At 60.3% G+C, this 20,333-nt stretch overlaps 1 protein-coding gene across 1 annotated transcript in view; it reads left to right on the forward strand.

The window, feature by feature from the left end:
- The window catches only part of LOC133343114 (rho guanine nucleotide exchange factor 17-like), a 68,441-nt gene that overhangs the window by 33,014 nt on the left and 15,094 nt on the right, over positions 1 to 20,333 (forward strand). Inside the window, exons 4-15 of the mRNA XM_061552620.1 lie at positions 1,050 to 1,127; positions 7,232 to 7,414; positions 12,917 to 13,033; positions 14,140 to 14,232; positions 14,672 to 14,848; positions 15,124 to 15,174; positions 15,758 to 15,867; positions 16,100 to 16,185; positions 16,697 to 16,824; positions 18,296 to 18,581; positions 19,089 to 19,162; positions 19,975 to 20,171. Of these exons, the coding sequence (XP_061408604.1) occupies positions 1,050 to 1,127; positions 7,232 to 7,414; positions 12,917 to 13,033; positions 14,140 to 14,232; positions 14,672 to 14,848; positions 15,124 to 15,174; positions 15,758 to 15,867; positions 16,100 to 16,185; positions 16,697 to 16,824; positions 18,296 to 18,581; positions 19,089 to 19,162; positions 19,975 to 20,171 (1,580 nt within the window). The remainder of the gene's footprint in view (positions 1 to 1,049; positions 1,128 to 7,231; positions 7,415 to 12,916; positions 13,034 to 14,139; positions 14,233 to 14,671; positions 14,849 to 15,123; positions 15,175 to 15,757; positions 15,868 to 16,099; positions 16,186 to 16,696; positions 16,825 to 18,295; positions 18,582 to 19,088; positions 19,163 to 19,974; positions 20,172 to 20,333) is intronic.

Here is a 20,333-nt window from a genome sequence, read left to right on the forward strand (position 1 = left end):
CGGGGTCACTATCACGTGTGCCACTCCCCCACACACGAACACACACGGACACACACACACGGGGTCACTATCACGCGTGCCACTCCCCCCCACACACACACGGACACACACACACACGGACACACATACACACGGACACACACACACGGACACACACACACGAGGTCACTATCACGCGTGCCACTCCCCCCCCCACACACACGGACACACACACACGGACACACACACACACGTACACACACACACAAGGACACACACACACGGACACACACACACACGGGGTCACTATCACGCGTGCCATCTCGTGCCGCTCAGCTCCGCCGCGCGGGTCGCCCCGGGCCCCTCCCTGCGCGTGAGAGCCGGGCCTGGCCGGGCCGGCGACACGAGCGAGTGACTGAGCCCCCCCCCCCCCCCCCACTGTTTGTTGATGTTTGCGTGGAGAAGGACGGCCGGAGTTGGGGGGGGGGGTTCTCCAGGGTCGGGTAATTTCCTCTCCTTTTGCTTTAAGGGGGGGGGGGGGGGTTGAAATTCCGCTGTCGGGCGAGCAGCGGTTATAAATCACGGTCAACCCTGGTCGCCACGGAGAGCGCGGCGCGCGTTCACACGATGTTCGTGACGACGGTCATGATGCTGATGATGGTGGGTGATGGTGGTGATGGTGAGAGTAGCTGATGGTGGTGGTGCGTGATGGTGGTGATAGTGAGAGTAGCTGATGATGGTGGGTGATGGTGGTGATGGTGAGAGTGGCTGGTGGTGGTGAGTGATGGTAGTGATGGTGGTGGTGTGTGATGGTGGGTGATGGTGGTGGCTGCTTTGTGTAGATGAAGGTGGTGGTGTCACAGAACGAGCTGGCCCAACGCAGGTCACGGGGAAATTGCGGTGTGTGTGCAGGTCGATATGCGTGCGGTGTGTAAAACATCAGCACTGGGGAGATAAAGGCGGCCGGGTGTGGTACTGGCCACCCATCCCCTCGTGCGCCGTGCCGGCCCTCACAAGCGCTACTCCGCTTCGAGGCTTGACGGGGATCTCCTGTCTTTGTCTTCCTGCAGGACATGCGCAAGCACGTGATTCTCAACCTGCTGGACACGGAGCGATCCTACGTGGAGTCCCTCCAGCAGCTCGTGGAGGTTCGTACCCTGCACCCGCCATTCCACCTTCGCGTGCCACAGGAGAGGCTCTGTCAGTTACACGGGAGTGGCTTTTGCCCGACTCTGCTGATGAGCACGAAGAAGGTCGAAACCGGGTCAGAGCCTTTATTTGCTTAAACAAGACGCCGCTGCATAGTCTTGGGGTGCAAAGCCAAGGGGGCGATGACCTTTGACACCACGCGTGGTTGTGGATGGCGTGGAGACACGGGGCGCGGGCCTCACCGCGAGCCTGTGCAGCCTCACTCACTCACCTATTCACTCACTCACCCCTTCACTCACTCACTCACTCACCCACTTCACTCACTCACCCCCTTCACTCACTCACTCACTCACTCACTCGCCCACTTCACTCACTCACCCACTTCACTCACTCACCCCCTTCACTCACTCACTCACTTCACTCACTCACTCACCCACTTCACTCACTCAATCACTCACCCCCTTCACTCACTCACCCACTTCACTCACTCACCCCCTTCACTCACCCACTTCACTCACCCACTTCACTCACTCACTCACTCACCCACTTCACTCACTCACTTCACTCACTCACTCACTCACCCCCTTAACTAACTCACTCACTCACCCCCTTCACTCACCCACTTCACTCACTCACCCACTTCACTCACTCACTCACCCACTCACTCACTCACCCCCTTCACTCACTCACTCACCCACTCACCCACTTCACTCACTCACTCACCCACTTCACTCACCCACTTCACTCACTCACCCCCTTCACTCACTCACCCCCTTCACTCACTCACTCACTCACCCCCTTCACTCACTCACTAACCCACTCACCCACTTCACTCACTCACTCACTCACTCACCCACTTCACTCACCCACTTCACTCACTCACCCCCTTCACCCACTCACTCACTCACTCACCCCCTTCACTCACTCACTCACTCACTTCACTCACTCACTCACCCACTTCACTCACTCACCCCCTTCACTCACTCACTCACTCACTCACCCACTTTACTCACCCACTTCACTCACTAACCTACTTCACTCACTCACTCACTCACCCACTTCACTCACCCACTTCACTCACTAACCCACTTCACTCACTCACTCACACCCTTCACTCACTCACCCACTCACCCACTTCACTCACTCACTCACTCACCCCCTTCACTCACTCACTCACTCACCCACTTCACTCACTCACTCACTCACCCCCTTCACTCACTCACTCACTCACTCACCCCCTTCACTCACTCACTCACTCACCCACCTCACTCACTCACCCCCTTCACTCACTCACTCACTCACCCCCTTCACTCACTCACTCACTCACCCACTTCACTCACCCTCTTCACTCACTCACCCACTCACTCTCTCCCTCTCTCCTCCCCCCTCAACTCTTTCATTCCCTCCGCCTTCTCTCTCTCTCCCTGGCATCTCTCCCACACGCTCCTTCCTTCCCTTCCTCCCTCTCTCTTCCCCTTCCTCCAATTGCTCCCTCTCTCTCTCTCTCTATGTTTCCTGACACTGTCCCTCCTCTCCCTCCCTGCCCTCCCTCGCTCTCTACAATAGTTCCCATCTTTCTCATTTCCATCCCTCCCAACACCCTCTTCACCCTCCCTCCTTCCATCCATCCTCTTCTTCCTTCCATCTCGCTCCGTTCTTACTTCCCCTCTCTATCCCTCTATCTAATCATCCTTCCTTCAACCTCGTGCCCTCTCTCCCCTCCCACATCACCGAGTGTCGCGGGGACAGACAGAGATGAGAGACAGAGCAGGAGAGAGCGCGAGAGAGCGAGAGAGAGTCTCTCTCTCTCTCGCGCGAAATAGTTCTGAACCCACGTGCGCGAACAAAGCATTCCTGTGGCGGCGTTCCGATGAGGGAGGTGTTTTGGGTTTCCGGGCCAGAGGAGCGGCGCTCGGAACGGAGCAACGGGGCCGCGTTCCGAGCCGTCGTAGGTGGCGATGCTCCGCGCGCCCGCGCCGCGGCATTCCACGCGCGCCTTTGTATTCCCGCTAACAGGAAGTGTCCGGCTCGGCCGCGCTCAGGAATGTTGCCTCTTATGGAAGAAGAGAAAACGCCTGGGCCAAGGGGGCAGGGCGGGGGGGGCGCGATCCTGCGAATTAATGCGGCATTTTAATTGGCATCAAAGAATGTCCGCGCGTCCCTCTCTCCCCTCCTCCCTCTCGTCTCTCCCCTCCTCCCTCCCGTCTCGCTCTCCTCTCGCTCTCTCGCCGTGGTGGCGTTGAGGCCGCCAGACCCGATGTCTTGAGACCAATACCGAGTTGATGTTGTTGTAGTAGTAGTTGTTGTTGTTGTAGTTATTGTTGTTGTAGTAGTTGTTGTTGTCGTTGTTGTAATTATTGTTGTTGTAGTAGTTGTTGTATTAGTAGTTTGTAGTTGTAGTAGTTGTTTAGTTGTTGTTATTTTAGTAGTTGTAGGAGTTGTTGTTGTTGTTGCTTTCCCTTCCCGTATTCACACGGCGCTCAGAACGCTCCACGCACTTCCTCCTCGCGCCGTGCCCTCGTGAGCCATTGGTGTTCGTCTCCCGTTTACAGCTCTGAGCCAGTGGTGGATATTCCGCATTCCTATGACGGGGGCGAGTCTGGTCAAGTGGTACTAGTTTTAACGACCCCGGAGGGCGGGATGATGGGTTGAGTCAACCCCACCCTTACGATTGCGAGCCGCTCGCTCCGACGCTGAGCCACCTGGCTGGGATAGTTGACTGATGATGCTGCTGCTGATGAAGCTGCTGATGATGCTGCTGATGATGATGCTGCTGATGATGATGCTGCTGCTGATGAGGATGCTGCTGATGATCATGCTGCTGCTGATGATGATGATGACCATGCTGCTGAAGTATTCTACTTCCGCTGAGAGGTCATAGGCATCGTCAGTCTGACCACGTCCCCTGACCCCCGCCAATGGCTTCGGGGGGCACAGAGCCCAGCGAGGGACGGACGGCTGCACAGTGCAGTGGTAACACTCAGCACGGAGAGCCTGGGTTCGAATCCCGAACTTGGGCGTCTTTAAATGTCGAGTTTGCATGTTCTCCCCTGTTCTGCAGAGTGTGTGGGCAGGTTGTGGGGAGAGGTGGTGTAGTGGTTAGCGCATTGCCCTGCGAACCTGGTGACCCGAGTTCGATTCCCGCTCACGACCAAACAACAGTTACGATTATCTGAACCAGTCCCAGGCCTCCCCTAGGTCGACTCAGCCTCACATGAGTATCTGGTGCGATGTGTAAACAACATGACCACTAGGGAGACAAAGGCGGTCGGGCGTGGTGTTGACCACCCACCCTGGCCTTCATAGGGGCCCCCTAACAGCACTTGCCCCAACAATCTGTAAAAGGCTATACGAGACATATTTGTCTTTGTTAGCAGCCAGCCGATGCCTTGTATTGTTCCTCAAGGACAATGCCCTTGAGTTGTGGTTCATTTTAAGTGCGAACAATCATTCGTTTGTGTTAGACCCCCCCCTCCGCCCAGAACCCCCCTCGCCCCCACCCCCTAAAATGCCCCCCCCCCCAACTGTCGGCGAGCTCAAGGGAGAGGTGACAGTGGTGGTGGCTGGTAATGTAGCAGGGGAAGGGCAGTGTCAGCACCAGGGGCAGGGCAGTGTCAGCACCAGGGGCAGGGCAGTGTCAGCACCAGGGGCAGGGCAGTGTCAGCACCAGGGGCAGGGCAGTGTCAGTGCCAGGGGAAGGGCAGTGTCAGCACCAGGGGCAGGGCAGTGTCAGCACCAGGGGCAGAGCAGTGTCAGCACCAGGGGCAGGGCAGTGTCAGTGCCAGGGGAAGGGCAGTGTCAGCACCAGGGGCAGGGCAGTGTCAGCACCAGGGGCAGGGCAGTGTCAGCACCAGGGGCAGGGCAGTGTCAGCGCCAGGGGAAGGGCAGTGTCAGTGCCAGGGGAAGGGCAGTGTCAGCACCAGGGGCAGGGCAGTCTCAGCACCAGGGGAAGGGCAGTGTCAGCACCAGGGGCAGGGCAGTGTCAGCACCAGGGGCAGGGCAGTCTCAGCACCAGGGGAAGGGCAGTGTCAGCACCAGGGGAAGGGCAGTGTCAGCACCAGGGGAAGGGCAGTGTCAGCACCAGGGGCAGGGCAGTGTCAGCACCAGGGGAAGGGCAGTGTCAGCACCAGGGGCAGGGCAGTGTCAGCACCAGGGGCAGGGCAGTGTCAGCACCAGGGGCAGGGCAGTGTCAGCACCAGGGGCAGGGCAGTGTCAGCGCCAGGGGAAGGGCAGTGTCAGCACCAGGGGCAGGGCAGTGTCAGTGCCAGGGGAAGGGCAGTGTCAGCACCAGGGGCAGGGCAGTCTCAGCACCAGGGGAAGGGCAGTGTCAGTGCCAGGGGAAGGGCAGTGTCAGCACCAGGGGAAGGGCAGTGTCAGCACCAGGGGAAGGGCAGTCTCAGCACCAGGGGAAGGGCAGTCTCAGCACCAGGGGAAGGGCAGTGTCAGCACCAGGGGAAGGGCAGTGTCAGTGCCAGGGGAAGGGCAGTGTCAGCACCAGGGGAAGGGCAGTGTCAGTGCCAGGGGAAGGGCAGTGTCAGCACCAGGGGAAGGGCAGTGTCAGCACCAGGGGAAGGGCAGTGTCAGCACCAGGGGAAGGGCAGTCTCAGCACCAGGGGAAGGGCAGTGTCAGCACCAGGGGAAGGGCAGTGTCAGTGCCAGGGGAAGGGCAGTCTCAGCACCAGGGGAAGGGCAGTGTCAGCACCAGGGGAAGGGCAGTGTCAGCACCAGGGGCAGGGCAGTCTCAGCACCAGGAGAAGGGCAGTCTCAGCACCAGGGGAAGGGCAGTCTCAGCACCAGGGGAAGGGCAGTGTCAGCACCAGGGGCAGGGCAGTGTCAGTGCCAGGGGAAGGGCAGTGTCAGCACCAGGGGAAGGGCAGTGTCAGCACCAGGGGCAGGGCAGTGTCAGTGCCAGGGGAAGGGCAGTGTCAGTGCCAGGGGAAGGGCAGTGTCAGTGCCAGGGGAAGGGCAGTGTCAGTGCCAGGGGAAGGGCAGTGTCAGTGCCAGGGGAAGGGCAGTCTCCGCTCGGCGAGAACAAGGGCGGGCATTGTGCGCGCGCCCGTGAGTCACGTGTCCCGCGCTCTCAGGTGCGTCCTGGCCTAGGGGGCAGGGTTTGCGAGGGGGGTGGGGGAGGGGGACTTGGCGGGGGGGGGGCAGTTGTGAGGTGGAGGGGAGGAGGGGTGGAGGAGGAGATGAGTGGAGGATTAAATTCGCGGGCCTGGAGCGCGAGTGGGGGATGGAGTGGTTATTTCTGCACTTCCTAATTTCCAAGCCTTTTGACGATTCTGGTGGGGGGGGGGGGGGGGGGGGTGACGCAGTGGTTAGGGTACTGTGCTATGAAGCTGGCGACCTGAGTGCGATTCCCAGCCATGGTCAACATCAGGAGCGAGCTGGTCTTGGGCAGCCCCTTCTCCTTCCCAACCCCCCCCCCCCCCTGTGGACAGCACTCGCCGGCACGAGAGGGCTTCATCCAGCAGTTGATTCATTCCTAAATTAATCCCCTATTCTATCAATCTCCACCCGCACCAGCGATTCGATTCATCCAGCAGCGGATTGAGAATAGGCCACGTGTCCACGTGACTCGGCCCATCATCCCCACGGGGTGGGTAATAATTGGTATCGCTTTGTGGGGAAGTCAATTGTCACATTTCTTATGGCTGAACTCGCCCCCGCCATAATAATGTGGAGTTTTCACCACTGGCTTGTGGCTGTAAACCGGATGTGAATACCGATGTCACAATGCTCATTTGATGTAGGAAATTACGTAGACATTACCGCACCGCCATCGTCACCAATAACACCACTACCATCCTTATCATCTTCACCATCATCACCACCAACGTCAACACCACCAACATCACCACCCATACCATTGTTCTCACCAACACCAGCACCAGTAACACCATCAACACCACCACCATCTTCACCAGCACCCTTTAGATGTTTAGTTTGCTGTCCATCCCCCGCACCTCCGATTAGCGCGGTTGGTTACGCACGGTGCAAAATAAGTTCAACATGCATACAACATGCATATAACATGCGTACAACATGCATGCCATATACAGCCGGCGCACCATCTCCACGACTAACGCCGTCGCGTGTGCAGGGCTACATGCGACCGCTGAAGCAGGCGGAGAACGCGGGGCTGTGCGACCCTGCGCTGGTGGACGACATGTTCTACCAGGTGCCCGAGATCCTGGGCCACCACGAGCGCTTCCTGGCGCGCGTCACCGCCTGCGTCGAGTCGTGGCACGAGCGCCAGACCGTGGGGGACCTCCTCGTCGAGTCGGTGCGAGCCCCCCCCCCCAGACCCCCCCCAACCCCCTTCCACAGACCCCTAGAGCTGCAACAAACTTACCGGTGAGGGGGGGGCAGTCCCGACATGGCAAGATTTTTTTTTATTTTCATAACAAAATGTATCTTACACATTTTATTTGGTCGATATTAAAAATATATTGGGGGTCTCAAGGAGGAGGGGGGGGCAATTCCCCCATTGCCCTGCCCCCCCCCCCTCCCCCGTGTGCATTCCCCTTGGACGTGCGTGCACGTGTTGTGTTGGCACAGTGGGGAGCCCAGGTGGTGCATCTGCGAGTTAACCCACAACACCTGGGTCTGTCCCGTGACCCCCTGCCAACAGAGAGCCTGCCTCATTTCGCGTGACGACCTCAAAGCACACCTAGCCTGGCACGGGCGCCGTGGTGACGTCACCCCTATTGAGTGGCGGACAGCGGCTGTTGTTGTTGTTGTGTGTGCGTGTCTTTGTGTACGTGAGGTTGTACGCACGAGCGCGTGAGTGTGTGTGAACAGTGGGAGTGGTGGTGTAGCGGTTAGCGCGCTGCGCTACGAACCTGGCGACCCGAGTTAGATTCCCGCTCACGGCTGACATCAGTGACGATTATCTGAACCAGTCCTTGGCCTCCCCTAGATCGACTCAACCTCAAATGAGTACCTGGTACGGTGCGTAAAAAACGTCAACACTAGGGAGACAAAGGCGGCCGGGCGTGGTGCTGGCCACCCACCCCCTCGTGTGCCGTTCTGGCCTTCATAGGTGTTCGCCAACAATACTTGCCCCGACAGTCTGTTAGGCTACACGGGGGATCTTTGTCTTTGTGTGTGAACACGCTGCTGGAGCCCAGGCAGTGTGGCATCACTCCTTGGCGATGCGTGGCATCTGTAGCTGGCGTGGTCCACGCCTAGGTCAGCTCGACATGAAATAATGTGTCGGGCGCCATGCGTCAGCAACGCAGCACCGGCTGATTGAGATCAGAACGCCCATGGCCTGATAATAACGAGAATGCGTCAAGCCAAAGCAAGAGGGGAGCTCTGCGACTCCTCCTCACGCCACTCCAGGGAGGGAGGGGGGTGACTCAGGGGTTCCCGAATGGCCGAGTCGAAAGGAACGACACTTGGACCGCACTCCCCTCTCCCTCCCATTCCTCTCTCTCTCTCTCACCTCTCAATATTTCCATTTTCATCTCTCTCGCATCCCTCTCCCTCTCATCTCTTACCTCCCACTTCTCCCCCACCCAACCCCACTCCTCTCTCCATTTCCTCTCCTTCTCTCTCCTCCCTCCCACCTTCGCTCTCACTCTCTCCCCCTCTTTACCCCCCTCCTCCATCCCTTTCACCTCTCTCTCCCATTATTCTGTCATCTCTCCCGCCCTCTCTCTCCTCCCTCTCTCTTTCATCTCGCACCGAACCGTTTTATTTCCCCTCCATCTCCTTTCTCCTCTCGCGCTGCCCTTTGCGTCTCTCGAGTCTGGGAGCGGCGACTCCCCTCGGCGTGACAGAGAGAGGGGGGGGCATGAGGAGGTGGAGGAGAGGGGGAGGGGGGAGGGGCATGAGGAGGTGGAGGAGAGGGGAAGGGGGGGGGACGTTAGAGACGGGGATGAGGAGCTGTCGAGGAGGTGTGCAGGAGGGAGGAAGAGGCGAAAAGGAGCAGTCGAGTTTGAGCAGGGGGTGAGGAGGAGGAGGAGGGAGGGCGGGGAGGAGAGAGGAGTTGGATAAGGAGTAGGATGGATAGAGAAGGGGATGATGCGGATGAGGTGGAGGAGAGGGGACGCGGAGTCCGTGGTAGGAGCGAGAGGAGGCGGGGGGCATGAGGGGGAGGGGGGAGCCCCGCTCTGGGTTATTCCTGGCGTCTAAACCTCCCCGCGCCCTCCCCCCGCCGTGCCGAGCGGAACGCCAAGTCCCCTCGCTTTGTCCGCCTGGGTCATTGCAGCCTGCGGCATGGGTCACGCTTAGCACTCGCCATTGGTCACGCTTAGCACTCGCCAACTGAGAGGCTCTGCCGCTTGTGTCGTGACAAAGAGAGGGGCAGTGGGGGGGGAGTTGGGGGGGGGGGTCGTTCAGTCCAAGAGAGGGAGCACAGCACAACGAACTCGGCGACCAGAGTTCGATTTCGGCTCACGGCCAATTTTAGTGGCGAGTAATTGAACCGGTCCCGGGCTACCTTCTTAGTCGACTCGGCCTTAAATGAGTATTCGTTGCGTTGTGTAAACATCAGCACTGGGGAGACAAAGGCGGCCGGGCCTGGTACTGGCCACCCACCCCCTCGTGTGCCTTGCCACCCTTCATAGGTGCTCGTTAACATCACTCGTCCTAACAGTTTGGTAAAGACTACACGGGGAACCTTTGTCCTTGTTCAGTCAAATAAGCGACGCGATTGGGTGGGCAGGGAGGGAGACTGTGATGGGTGAGCAGGGAGGGGGGACTGTGGGGGATAGGGGAGGGGGGCCCACGTGTGAACCGTGGGCACCCATTGGCTGCTGCTCTGTGTCTTCGTTATCGCACGCACTAATTTTAAATCCCTATCAGCGGGGAGGATGAACGAGAGGGAGGCGGGGGGGTATGGCGAGGTCAAATGTCAGACGCAAGGCGCGTGGTACACGCGGTCAGGGGTTACGAGGCCACGGGTGGTGGGAGAGGGAGGCCCTGGGGGTGGGAGACAGAGACCCTGGGGGTGGGAGAGAGAGACCCTGGGGGTGGGAGAGAGAGACCCTGGGGGTGGGAGAGAGAGACCCTGGGGGTGGGAGAGAGAGACCCTGGGGGTGGAAGAGAAAGACCCTGGGGGTGGGAGACAGAGACCCTGGGGGTGGGAGACAGAGACCCGGGGGGTGGGAGACAGAGACCCTGGGGGTGGGAGAGAGAGACCCTGGGGGTGGGAGAGAGAGACCCTGGGGGTGGGAGACAGAGACCCTGGGGGTGGGAGAGAGAGACCCTGGGGGTGGGAGAGAGAGACCCTGGGGGTGGGAGAGAGAGACCATGGGGGTGGGAGACAGAGACCCTGGGGGTGGGAGAGAGAGACCCTGGGGGTGGGAGAGAGAGACCCTGGGGGTGGGAGAGAGACCCTGGGGGTGGGAGAGAGAGACCCTGGGGGTGGGAGAGAAAGACCCTGGGGGTGGGAGACAGAGACCCTGGGGGTGGGAGACAGAGACCCGGGGGGTGGGAGACAGAGACCCTGGGGGTGGGAGAGAGAGACCCTGGGGGTGGGAGACAGAGACCCTGGGGGTGGGAGAGAGAGACCCTGGGGTGGGAGAGAGAGACCCTGGGGGTGGGAGACAGAGACCCGGGGGTGGGAGACAGAGACCCTGGGGGTGGGAAACAGAGACTTTGGGGGTGGGAGAGAGAGACCCTGGGGTGGGAGAGAGAGACCCTGGGGGTGGGAGACAGAGACCCTGGGGGTGGGAGAGAGAGACCCTGGGGGTGGGAGACAGAGACCCGGGGGTGGGAGACAGAGACCCTGGGGGTGGGAGACAGAGACCCTGGGGGTGGGAGAGAGAGACCCTGGGGGTGGGAGACAGAGACCCTGGGGGTGGGAGACAGAGACCCTGGGGGTGGGAGAGAGAGACCCTGGGGGTGGGAGACAGAGACCCGGGGGTGGGAGACAGAGACCCGGGGGGTGGGAGAGAGAGACCCGGGGGTGGGAGACAGAGACCCTGGGGGTGGGAGAGAGAGACCCTGGGGGTGGGAGACAGAGACCCGGGGGTGGGAGACAGAGACCCTGGGGGTGGGAGAGAGAGACCCTGGGGGTGGGAGACAGAGACCCGGGGGTGGGAGACAGAGACCCGGGGGTGGGAGAGAGAGACCCGGGGGTGGGAGACAGAGACCCGGGGGTGGGAGTTAGTGGTATCTCCCTGCCAGTGGTATCATCTCCCTCCCCTTGTAGACTCGTAACTCACCGCGCGCCGCGTGTATGTGTCTTGGCGCGACTTGCAAGGGGTGCGGAATCGGGTTGCGCCCGTCCGTCTTTGTCTCCCTGCGAGGGCGCGGATCTCGGGCTTGGAGTCGAGGGCCCTGCCAGGACCGCGCCCCGCGGCACGACAAGTTTTCTGTTTTTGTTCCACGAGGCACCAGACGGAGGGGGGCTCCTACAATCTGGAGTGAATTCAAACGCAATGCACTCGCAGACCGATGGATATATAAATTGACTGGTCGATAGATGGATAGGTAGACAATTGGATAGAGTAATAGACATTTGGATAGATGGACAGATGGGCGGATGGATGGGCAAATAAATCGGCGGAGTCGATGGATAGGAAGGTTGCCGGGTTTGTAGCGCAGTGCACTTGCCACTGCACCAACGCTCCCCACGCACACACGCACGCACACACACACGCACACACACGCACACACGAACACACACACGCACACACACGCACGTACACACGCACACACACCCTCACGCACACACACTAACGCACCCACTCACGCACCCACTCACGCACACTCACACACACTCACGCACACACACACTCACGCACCCACTCACGTACCACTCACGCACACTCACGCACACACGCACACTCGCACACTCACACACACGCACGCACACACACAAACACACACACGAACACACACACACGCACACACGCACACACTCACACACACACGAACACACACACACGCACACACGCACGCACACACGCACACTCACACACTCACACACACGCACGTACATACGCACACACACTCACACACTCACACGCACACACGCACACACTCACACACACGCACACGCACACTCACACACGCACACTCTCACACACACACGCACACACACACACACGCACACACACACACGCACACACACACACGCACACTCTCACACACACACGCACACACACACACGCACACCGCCCGATGTAAACAGCGGCATTCCGACACGCGACGCAGGGGAGACGCTCCGACACGCGTGACACGGCACACTCGAGTCGCCCCGCGCTCGCTCCTGCCCCTCTCCATCGCTCCCGCCCCTCACCTCTCTCCCTGTTCACTACCTCGTCTGGGATACACGAGGTCTTGGGTACGACTCCGACCCTGACGCCTGCGTATTTGGAGGTTGCATGTTCTCCCCGCGATCGCGGGGATTTTTCTCCGAGTATCAACGTCACGCGTTTCGAGTATTCTGGCTGCTATAAATGTCCACATGCAAAGCGACTTCGTTGAGCTATCAGTTGTGGCCAGGTCGGTTCTGAAAATCAGCTATATAGCTGTGGGCCTTTCCTGGTAACATAAGAAAATGGTAATAAAAATATAATGGTCATCTATTCCTGTTCTTATCTCACTCTCTCCCTGTATCCATCTTCCTCCATCGGCTGATCTTCCGCTCTCTCTCTCTCTCTCTTTGCTTTATTCACCAACTCTTATTATCTCTCCCCTCTCTCATTATCTCTCTCTCCAACTCCCCCCTCCTCCATACCGATCCCTCTTTATCTCCCAAACCATCTCCCCGTCCCTCCCTCTCCCTATCTCCACTCTCCGGTCCCTCGGCCCCTCTGTGTCCCCGCAGTTCTCCAAGGAGCTGCTGGCCGACTCCTACTCGGCCTACATCGACAACTTCCCGCACGCCCAGGAGGCCGTGAAGGTGGCCAACAAGGCTAGGGCCTCGTTCAGTCGCTTCCTCGAGGTGAGGGGCGGGGGCTGGGGGGGTGAGAGAGGGGCTGGGGGGAGAGAGGGGCTGGGGGGGAGAGAGGGGCGGGGGGGGTGAGAGGGGGTGGGGGGTGAGAGAGGGGCTGGGGAGGTGAGAGAGGGGCTGGGGGGGGAAGAGAGGGGCTGGGCGGGAGAGAGGGGCTGGGGTGGAGTGAGGGGGGCGGGAGAGAGGATGTGAGAAGAGGAGATTCGTTAGGAGAGGTGCGAAGGAAGAGAGATGTAGAGAGAGATAGGGGAGGGAGGGATCGTGGAGGTGTAGTGGAGGTTAGAGGGATGAAGAGACGGCAGGAGGGGAGAGAGGAGCAAGGGGAGAGAGGTGCAGAAGGGACTGCGAGAGGAGGGGGGAAGGATGGAATGGGAGGAGAGAGGAGATGAGAGGTAAGGGGGAGGGTGGAGTACAGAGACGAATGAGAAGTGTGGAGGAGGAATATGTGCAGGGGTAGGAGAGAGGTACGGGTGGGAGGAGAGGGGGTTAACGGCGAGGCTTTAACGGTAAAACATAAAATAGAATAGGCGACGTTTCGAACAATGGCCCTTCCTCATAGCACAGTCGACCCCAACGCCGCTTGGTGAACCCGGCTCGCAGTGCTACGGCGCCCTCTCGTGGCCACGGTCAGTACGTGACCGTGGCCTGCACCCAGCACGTGGCTCGTCATGGACATCGGCACTGGAGAGACAAAGGCTGCCGGGCGCGGTGCTGACCACACCGACGCCTCGTCTGCCCTACCAGCCTTCATAGGTGGTGTTAAGGCTGTATGGATGGTCTTCGTGCTTGTTGATGTGCCCTGCATTGCTGGTGGTGGTAGTGATTGAACACAGCGGGGTGGTGGTGGGTGAGACGGCACAGAGAGCGAGTCCTCAACACGGGCGGAGGAGGAATCGACGAGTGGAGTCTAGGGGCAATAGTGACCGTGGTGGTAGCGATAGAAGAGTGATAAGAGTGAGACTGTGTTCGTAGCTTTCATAGGTGCTACTCGCACACAGCACTTGCCCCAACAGTCTGTCAAAGGCTACACGGGGGATCTTTGTCTTGTCTTTGCTCGTACGCAGCACCGCTGATGCCTTGCCCTGTCCCCTTCCCAGCAATGCATGCGGGAGAACCGGGAGAAGCAAGCCCTGGCTGACCTCATGATCAAACCGGTGCAGAGGATCCCACGATACGAGCTCCTCATCAAGGTCTGGGGGGGTTGGCGGGGGGGGGGGGTCGAGGGGCGGGGGTGGGTGGGGACATTGACGTAGCGTGGTTGGCATTGTCTCGAGGTGCTCTGTGCCAGGCCCGTCTGAGTCACGAGTGTGGGGTTCATCGTGGCTCCAGGTTGACGAGCTGCAAGTCCACCTTGGGGTTTCCAGTCCACGAAGGAGGATGATGATGATGGTGATGGGCTTGTGTTGTTGCTCTGGAGACCAGGAGGTTGATGGTCGATGTTCGGTCGCCGCGTTGCTGCGATTCGCCGTGATCTCCCACTTCACAGACTGGGCCGCGTGAAGGCTGCTGCCATCTTCCACTCCATGGCGATGATGATGAGCAGGAGGAGAGGGGGTGGTGGAGTGACGTGTGTGTGTGTGTGTCTGCGTGCGTGTGTGTGTGTGCGCTTGTGTCGATCCCCCACGGCAGGACCTGCTTAAGCACACCCCGGAGGAGCACCCTGACCGGCCGTGCCTCGTGGAGGCCCAGAGAGGCCTCCACGCCCTGGCCAGCCGCATCAACCAGGGCCGCCGCGAGGCCGAGGAGGCCACGCGTCACGCGTGCGCCCTGCAGCGGGTCGAGGCGGCCATCGAGGGCCTCAGTGAGGTGGGGCTTCCCTCCCACACCGGCCACAATTTTCTGAACCGCTCCTGGGCCTCGCCTAGGTCAACTCGCACCTCCAATTAGCACGGTCGGCTACGTACGGTGCGAAAGAAGTTCAACATACATATGGGAGACAAAGGCGGCCGGGCGTGGTTCTGGACACCCACCACCTCGTGTGCCGTTCCTTGCTTCACAGTTGCTCGCTAGCAGCACTTGCTCCTCCAGTCTGTTAAGGCTGTACGCGTGATCATTGCCTTTGTCTTGTCGCTGTGTTGCAGTTGGCTGTTCCGGGGAGGAGGTTCATCCGACAGGAGCTCGTGGTGGAGGTGGTGAGATTCCGCTGATGAGCGAATTTGCACCGATCGTCCCCACGCTGAGCAGCGCAGCACCGAACCAGTCCATCTCTCCGCCAGCCGCTTTGTCCATGTCTGAGCGACTATTTGCGCATAACAGGATCGTAATGGCCAATCGGGGCTCGCAAGCTTGTCGCATGGTCATGACATACTCCGCTACCAATGGCCCAGCATGGCTGTCCGTCTGTATGTCTGTGCGATTGTCTGTGTGTGCCTGTGTGCGAGAGGTCCCGGGTTCAAATTCTGGACGAACGCCCATGGGGAGCGGTAGTTGTAGCGGTTAACGCACTGCGCTACGAACCTGGCCACCGAGTTCGATTCCCGCTCACGACCAACACCGGTGGCGATTTTCTGAACCAGTCCTGGGCTCTCTGTAGGTCGACTCGGCCTCAAATAAGTACCCGGTGTGATGGGTAAACATCAGCACTTGGGAGACACTGATCACACTACTCACTTGTGCGTCGTGACGGGCATCATAGGCACTGGCTCACAGCACGCGTCCCAACAGGCTGTGAAAGGCCACACGGGGGATCTTTCTATGTATCTCTGTGAGGAGCAGAAGGCCGTGGGGGGCAAGAAGGAGCGATGCCTCTTTCTCTTCTCCGACCTCCTGCTCTGCACGACACTCAAGCGCAAGTCGGGCTCGCTGCGTCGCAGCTCCTTCAGCCTGTGAGTGCCTGCACGGAGAGAGAGCACTCGCAGTGAGCAGTGCACCACTTCGCGCAATACAGAATTGCTCCTCCGGCCTCTTCAGGCGCTGGGGAGACAAAGGCGGCCGGGCGTGTATCCGGCCACACCCAGCCCTTTGCGCGATGCCGACTTTCTTAGGGTGTTCACGAGCAGCGCTTGCCTCAATAGACTGTGGAGGCTACATGGGAGATCTTTGCCTGTGTGTGTGCAGGACAACTGCTGGCAGCTACATTGACCTGAGCAGTAAGTACAAGCTGCTGTGGCGCTCTCCACTCCACGAACTGGAGGTGGTGAAAGGTGAGATGGAATCACCACCACCGCCACTGTCACCACCACCAACCATGGTCATCACCACCACCACCACGGACAAGTCTTCCACCATCACCACTTTTTCTCATCCACATTCCACCACCCCTGACTCTACCACCACATCCTAACTGCCTCTCGCCGCACCGTACCACAACACCACCACCACCAGGGCAGCTACACTGTTCATCACAGTCACCAGCATCATAACCATCACCACCACCGTCAAGTTCAATCCACCACCCACCACCACTGTCTCATCCACCTCTTGCCACACCGTAAGTCATCATCTCATCAACCATCACCACCACTAGAACAGCTGTACCCAACACCACAACCATCACTACCACTACCACCACCATCGCAATCACCACTACTATCATCATAACTACCATCAGCAATACCACCATCAACACCACCACCACGGCTCCACAAACCGTCTCCTGACTCACGACCGTAACCCCTTGACCGTGACCCCGTGGTAACCCCGCGATGACCCCAGGCTCGTGCGAGCTGCTGGTGCCGGCGGCGAGGGAGGCGCTGCAGAGGAGCGTCACGGGGCTGGAGGAGGACACGGCGCGGCTCGCAGACATCCGCGGCCTCGTCGACTCGCTCACCGTGCCTCACCAGGTGAGCTCACCGTGCCTCACCAGGTGAGCTCCCCGTGCCTCACCAGGTGAGCTCACCGTGCCTCACCAGGTGAGCTCACCGTGCCTCACCAGGTGAGCTCACCGTGCCTCGTCGACTCGCTCCCCGTGCCTCACCAGGTGAGCTCGCCGTGCCTCACCAGGTGAGCTCGCCGTGCCTCACCAGGTGAGCTCACCGTGCCTCACCAGGTGAGCTCACCGTGCCTCACCAGGTGAGCTCGCCGTGCCTCACCAGGTGAGCTCACCGTGCCTCACCAGGTGAGCTCACGTGCCTCACCAGGTGAGCTCCCCGTGCCTCACCAGGTGAGCTCACCGTGCCTCACCAGGTGAGCTCACCGTGCCTCACCAGGTGAGCTCTCCGTGCCTCGTCGACTCACTCACCGTGCCTCACCAGGTGAGCTCACCGTGCCTCACCAGGTGAGCTCACCGTGCCTCACCAGGTGAGCTCACCGTGCCTCACCAGGTGAGCTCACCGTGCCTCACCAGGTGAGCTCACCGTGCCTCACCAGGTGAGCTCACCGTGCCTCACCAGGTGAGCTCACCGTGCCTCACCAGGTGAGCTCACCGTGCCTCACCAGGTGAGCTCCCCGTGCCTCACCAGGTGAGCTCCCCGTGCCTCACCAGGTGAGCTCACCGTGCCTCACCAGGTGAGCTCACCGTGCCTCACCAGGTGAGCTCTCCGTGCCTTGTCGACTCGCTCATCGTGCCTCACCAGGTGAGCTCACCGTGCCTCACCAGGTGAGCTCTCCGTGCCTCACCAGGTGAGCTCTCCGTGCCTCGTCGACTCGCTCACCGTGCCTCACCAGGTGAGCTCACCGTGCCTCACCAGGTGAGCTCACCGTGCCTCGTCAACTCGCTCACCGTGCCTCACCAGGTGAGCTCACCATGCCTCACCAGGTGAGCTCACCGTGCCTCACCAGGTGAGCTCACCGTGCCTCGTCGACTCGCTCACCGTGCCTCACCAGGTGAGCTCTCCGTGCCTCACCAGGTGAGCTCACCGTGCCTCACCAGGTGAGCTCACCGTGCCTCACCAGGTGAGCTCACCGTGCCTCGTCGACTCGCTCACCGTGCCTCACCAGGTGAGCTCACCGTGCCTCACCAGGTGAGCTCACCGTGCCTCGTCGACTCGCTCACCGTGCCTCACCAGGTGAGCTCACCGTGCCTCACCAGGTGAGCTCACCGTGCCTCGTCGACTCGCTCACCGTGCCTCACCAGGTGAGCTCACCGTGCCTCACCAGGTGAGCTCACCGTGCCTCACCAGGTGAGCTCTCCGTGCCTCACCAGTTGAGCTCACCGTGCCTCGTCGACTCGCTCACCGTGCCTCACCAGGTGAGCTCCTCGTGCCTCACCAGGTGAGCTCACCGTGCCTCACCAGGTGAGCTCACCGTGCCTTGCCAGTGAGCTCATATTTTCCTTCATGCCCCCCCCTCCCGCCCGTGCCCCCCACCCCGCAGGCCCTGGACGACGCCCTGCGGGACCTGCTGCTGTCTGTGCAGCGCGACCTCTCCGAGCGGCACGCCGCCGCCACCGCGGGGCCCCCCGTGCCCCCCCCGGCCCGGCTGGAGCTGCTCCTCTTGACCCCTGGAGCCCCCCAGTCGGCAGCGGGAGGGGCGGGGGGGGCGGGGGGGGCCGGGGCGTCGGGGGGGGCGGCTCCCCGCCACTCGCTGGTGTTCGAGTTTGGGAGCCCCGAGGGCCGTGCCGCGTTCCAGCAGACGCTGGAGGGGGCCTGCTCCCGCATCGGTGGGGCCTCCGTTACGTTCGCCGTCGCGTCACTGCGCGATCTTAAATAATTAGTCCTTCGCTGTCGTTTGTCCGGCCACAAAGTTTTTATTACTAACGGAATTATTTGACGCTGCCGTTTTGACTGTTTGAGTTATATGCCATGACGAAGGACCATTGCCCGAAACGTTGCCTATTCTGTATTTTCATCTTTGAGGTCACTCATGCACAGTGTGATTGACGAGCGTGTTGTGTTGATGGATGATGGTGGTGTAGCGATGGCGATGGACTTATCTTGATGGTTATATTTACTGGGGCCATTTTAATGATGGTGGTGGAATATTGCTAAAATTTAGAAAATGATGGAATGTTGACAATATTCATGATGGCAGTGATCGTAGTTTGATGATCATGATATCATGGTGATGGTATATTGATGATGGTGGTAATAGTTTTACGGTGATGGTACTATGATGATTGTATTCACGATGATGTTCGTGTGTGTGTGTGTGCGTGTGTTCGTGCCAGCGGAGACTCAGCCCCAGAGAGAACCCGAGTTCCTGAAGGCCATCTCCATCATGAAGACACGCAGCGGCATGCAGGTGCCGGCCCCCCCCATCCCACCCCCTCCAACACCCCTCTAACCCCACCCCGTGCAGTGATTCTCCGCGGGTTTGTGCGTGACGGGAACAGGAACCGCACAATTGCAGGAGTGGTCACTTGGGGTCCCCTTTCAACGGGATTCGGTGTCCCACGAGCAGTGTAGGGAGGGGGCGAGCGGGGGGGGGGGGGTCTCACGGGATTAAAGTTGGGGTTGGGGGGATGGGGGTGGGGGGTGGGGGGGGTGCTCACCTGACGCGAGTTGCCCCTCCAGGCCCCGTGGGGTGTGGCGTGGTTGGGGGGGGGGGGCGGTGTACCGGTGCGTGCCGTGTGACGCGCATGCTCAGCGGTTTGTAATGCGTCATGGTGTGGTGCGTGGTGCGTGGTGTATGGTGCGGCGTGGTGTGTGGTGTGTGGTGTGGTGCGTGGTGCGTTGTGTGTGGTGCGTGGTGTGTGGTGCGTGGTGCGTGGTGTGGTGTGTGAGGTATGGCGCGTTGTGTGGTGCGTGGTGTGTGGGGTGTGGTGCGTGGTGTGGTGCGTGGTGTGGTGCGTGGGGTGGTGCGTGGTTCATGGTGCGGCGTGGTGTGTGGTGTGTGGGGTATGGTGCGTGGTGTGTGGGGTGTGGTGCGTGGTGCGTTGTGCGTGGTGTGTGGTGCGTTGTGTGTGGTGTGTGGTGTGTGGGGCGTGGTGCGTGGTGTGTGGTGCGTTGTGTGTGGTCTGTGGTGTGTGGTGTCTGGTGTGTGGTGCGTTGTGCGTGGTGTGTGGTGTGTGGGGCGTGGTGCGTGGTGTGTGGCGTGCTACCCGGCGTGCACAGTTCTCGTGCGCCTCCCCGAGCGTGTGCGTGCCGCTGGGCGGCTGCGAGGTGTGGGTGTGCAACAGCGACGGCTACGTGGGCCAGGTGTGCCTGCTGAGCCTCACCCCGGAGCCCATCGTCGAGGCCTGCATCGCCGTGTGCTCCGCACGCATCCTCTGCATCGCGCCCGTGCCTGCACTGCAGAAGCCCCCCACCGGGTACCCCCCCCCAAACACCCTCCGCCACTCGTGTACCAGCCCCCCCACCACAGCCATCCCTCCTCCTCTCTCCTTCCCTCCCCTCTCACCTTTCCCACATCCATCCCTCCTTCCTCCTCAACCCCCTTCACCGTCCCCTGCCACTCCACGCAGAGACCTCCA

This window comes from Lethenteron reissneri, chromosome 16, assembly GCF_015708825.2.
Source record: "Lethenteron reissneri isolate LAM-NWPU_2019-01 chromosome 16, ASM1570882v1, whole genome shotgun sequence".
Classification (NCBI taxonomy): Eukaryota; Metazoa; Chordata; class Hyperoartia; order Petromyzontiformes; family Petromyzontidae; genus Lethenteron; species Lethenteron reissneri.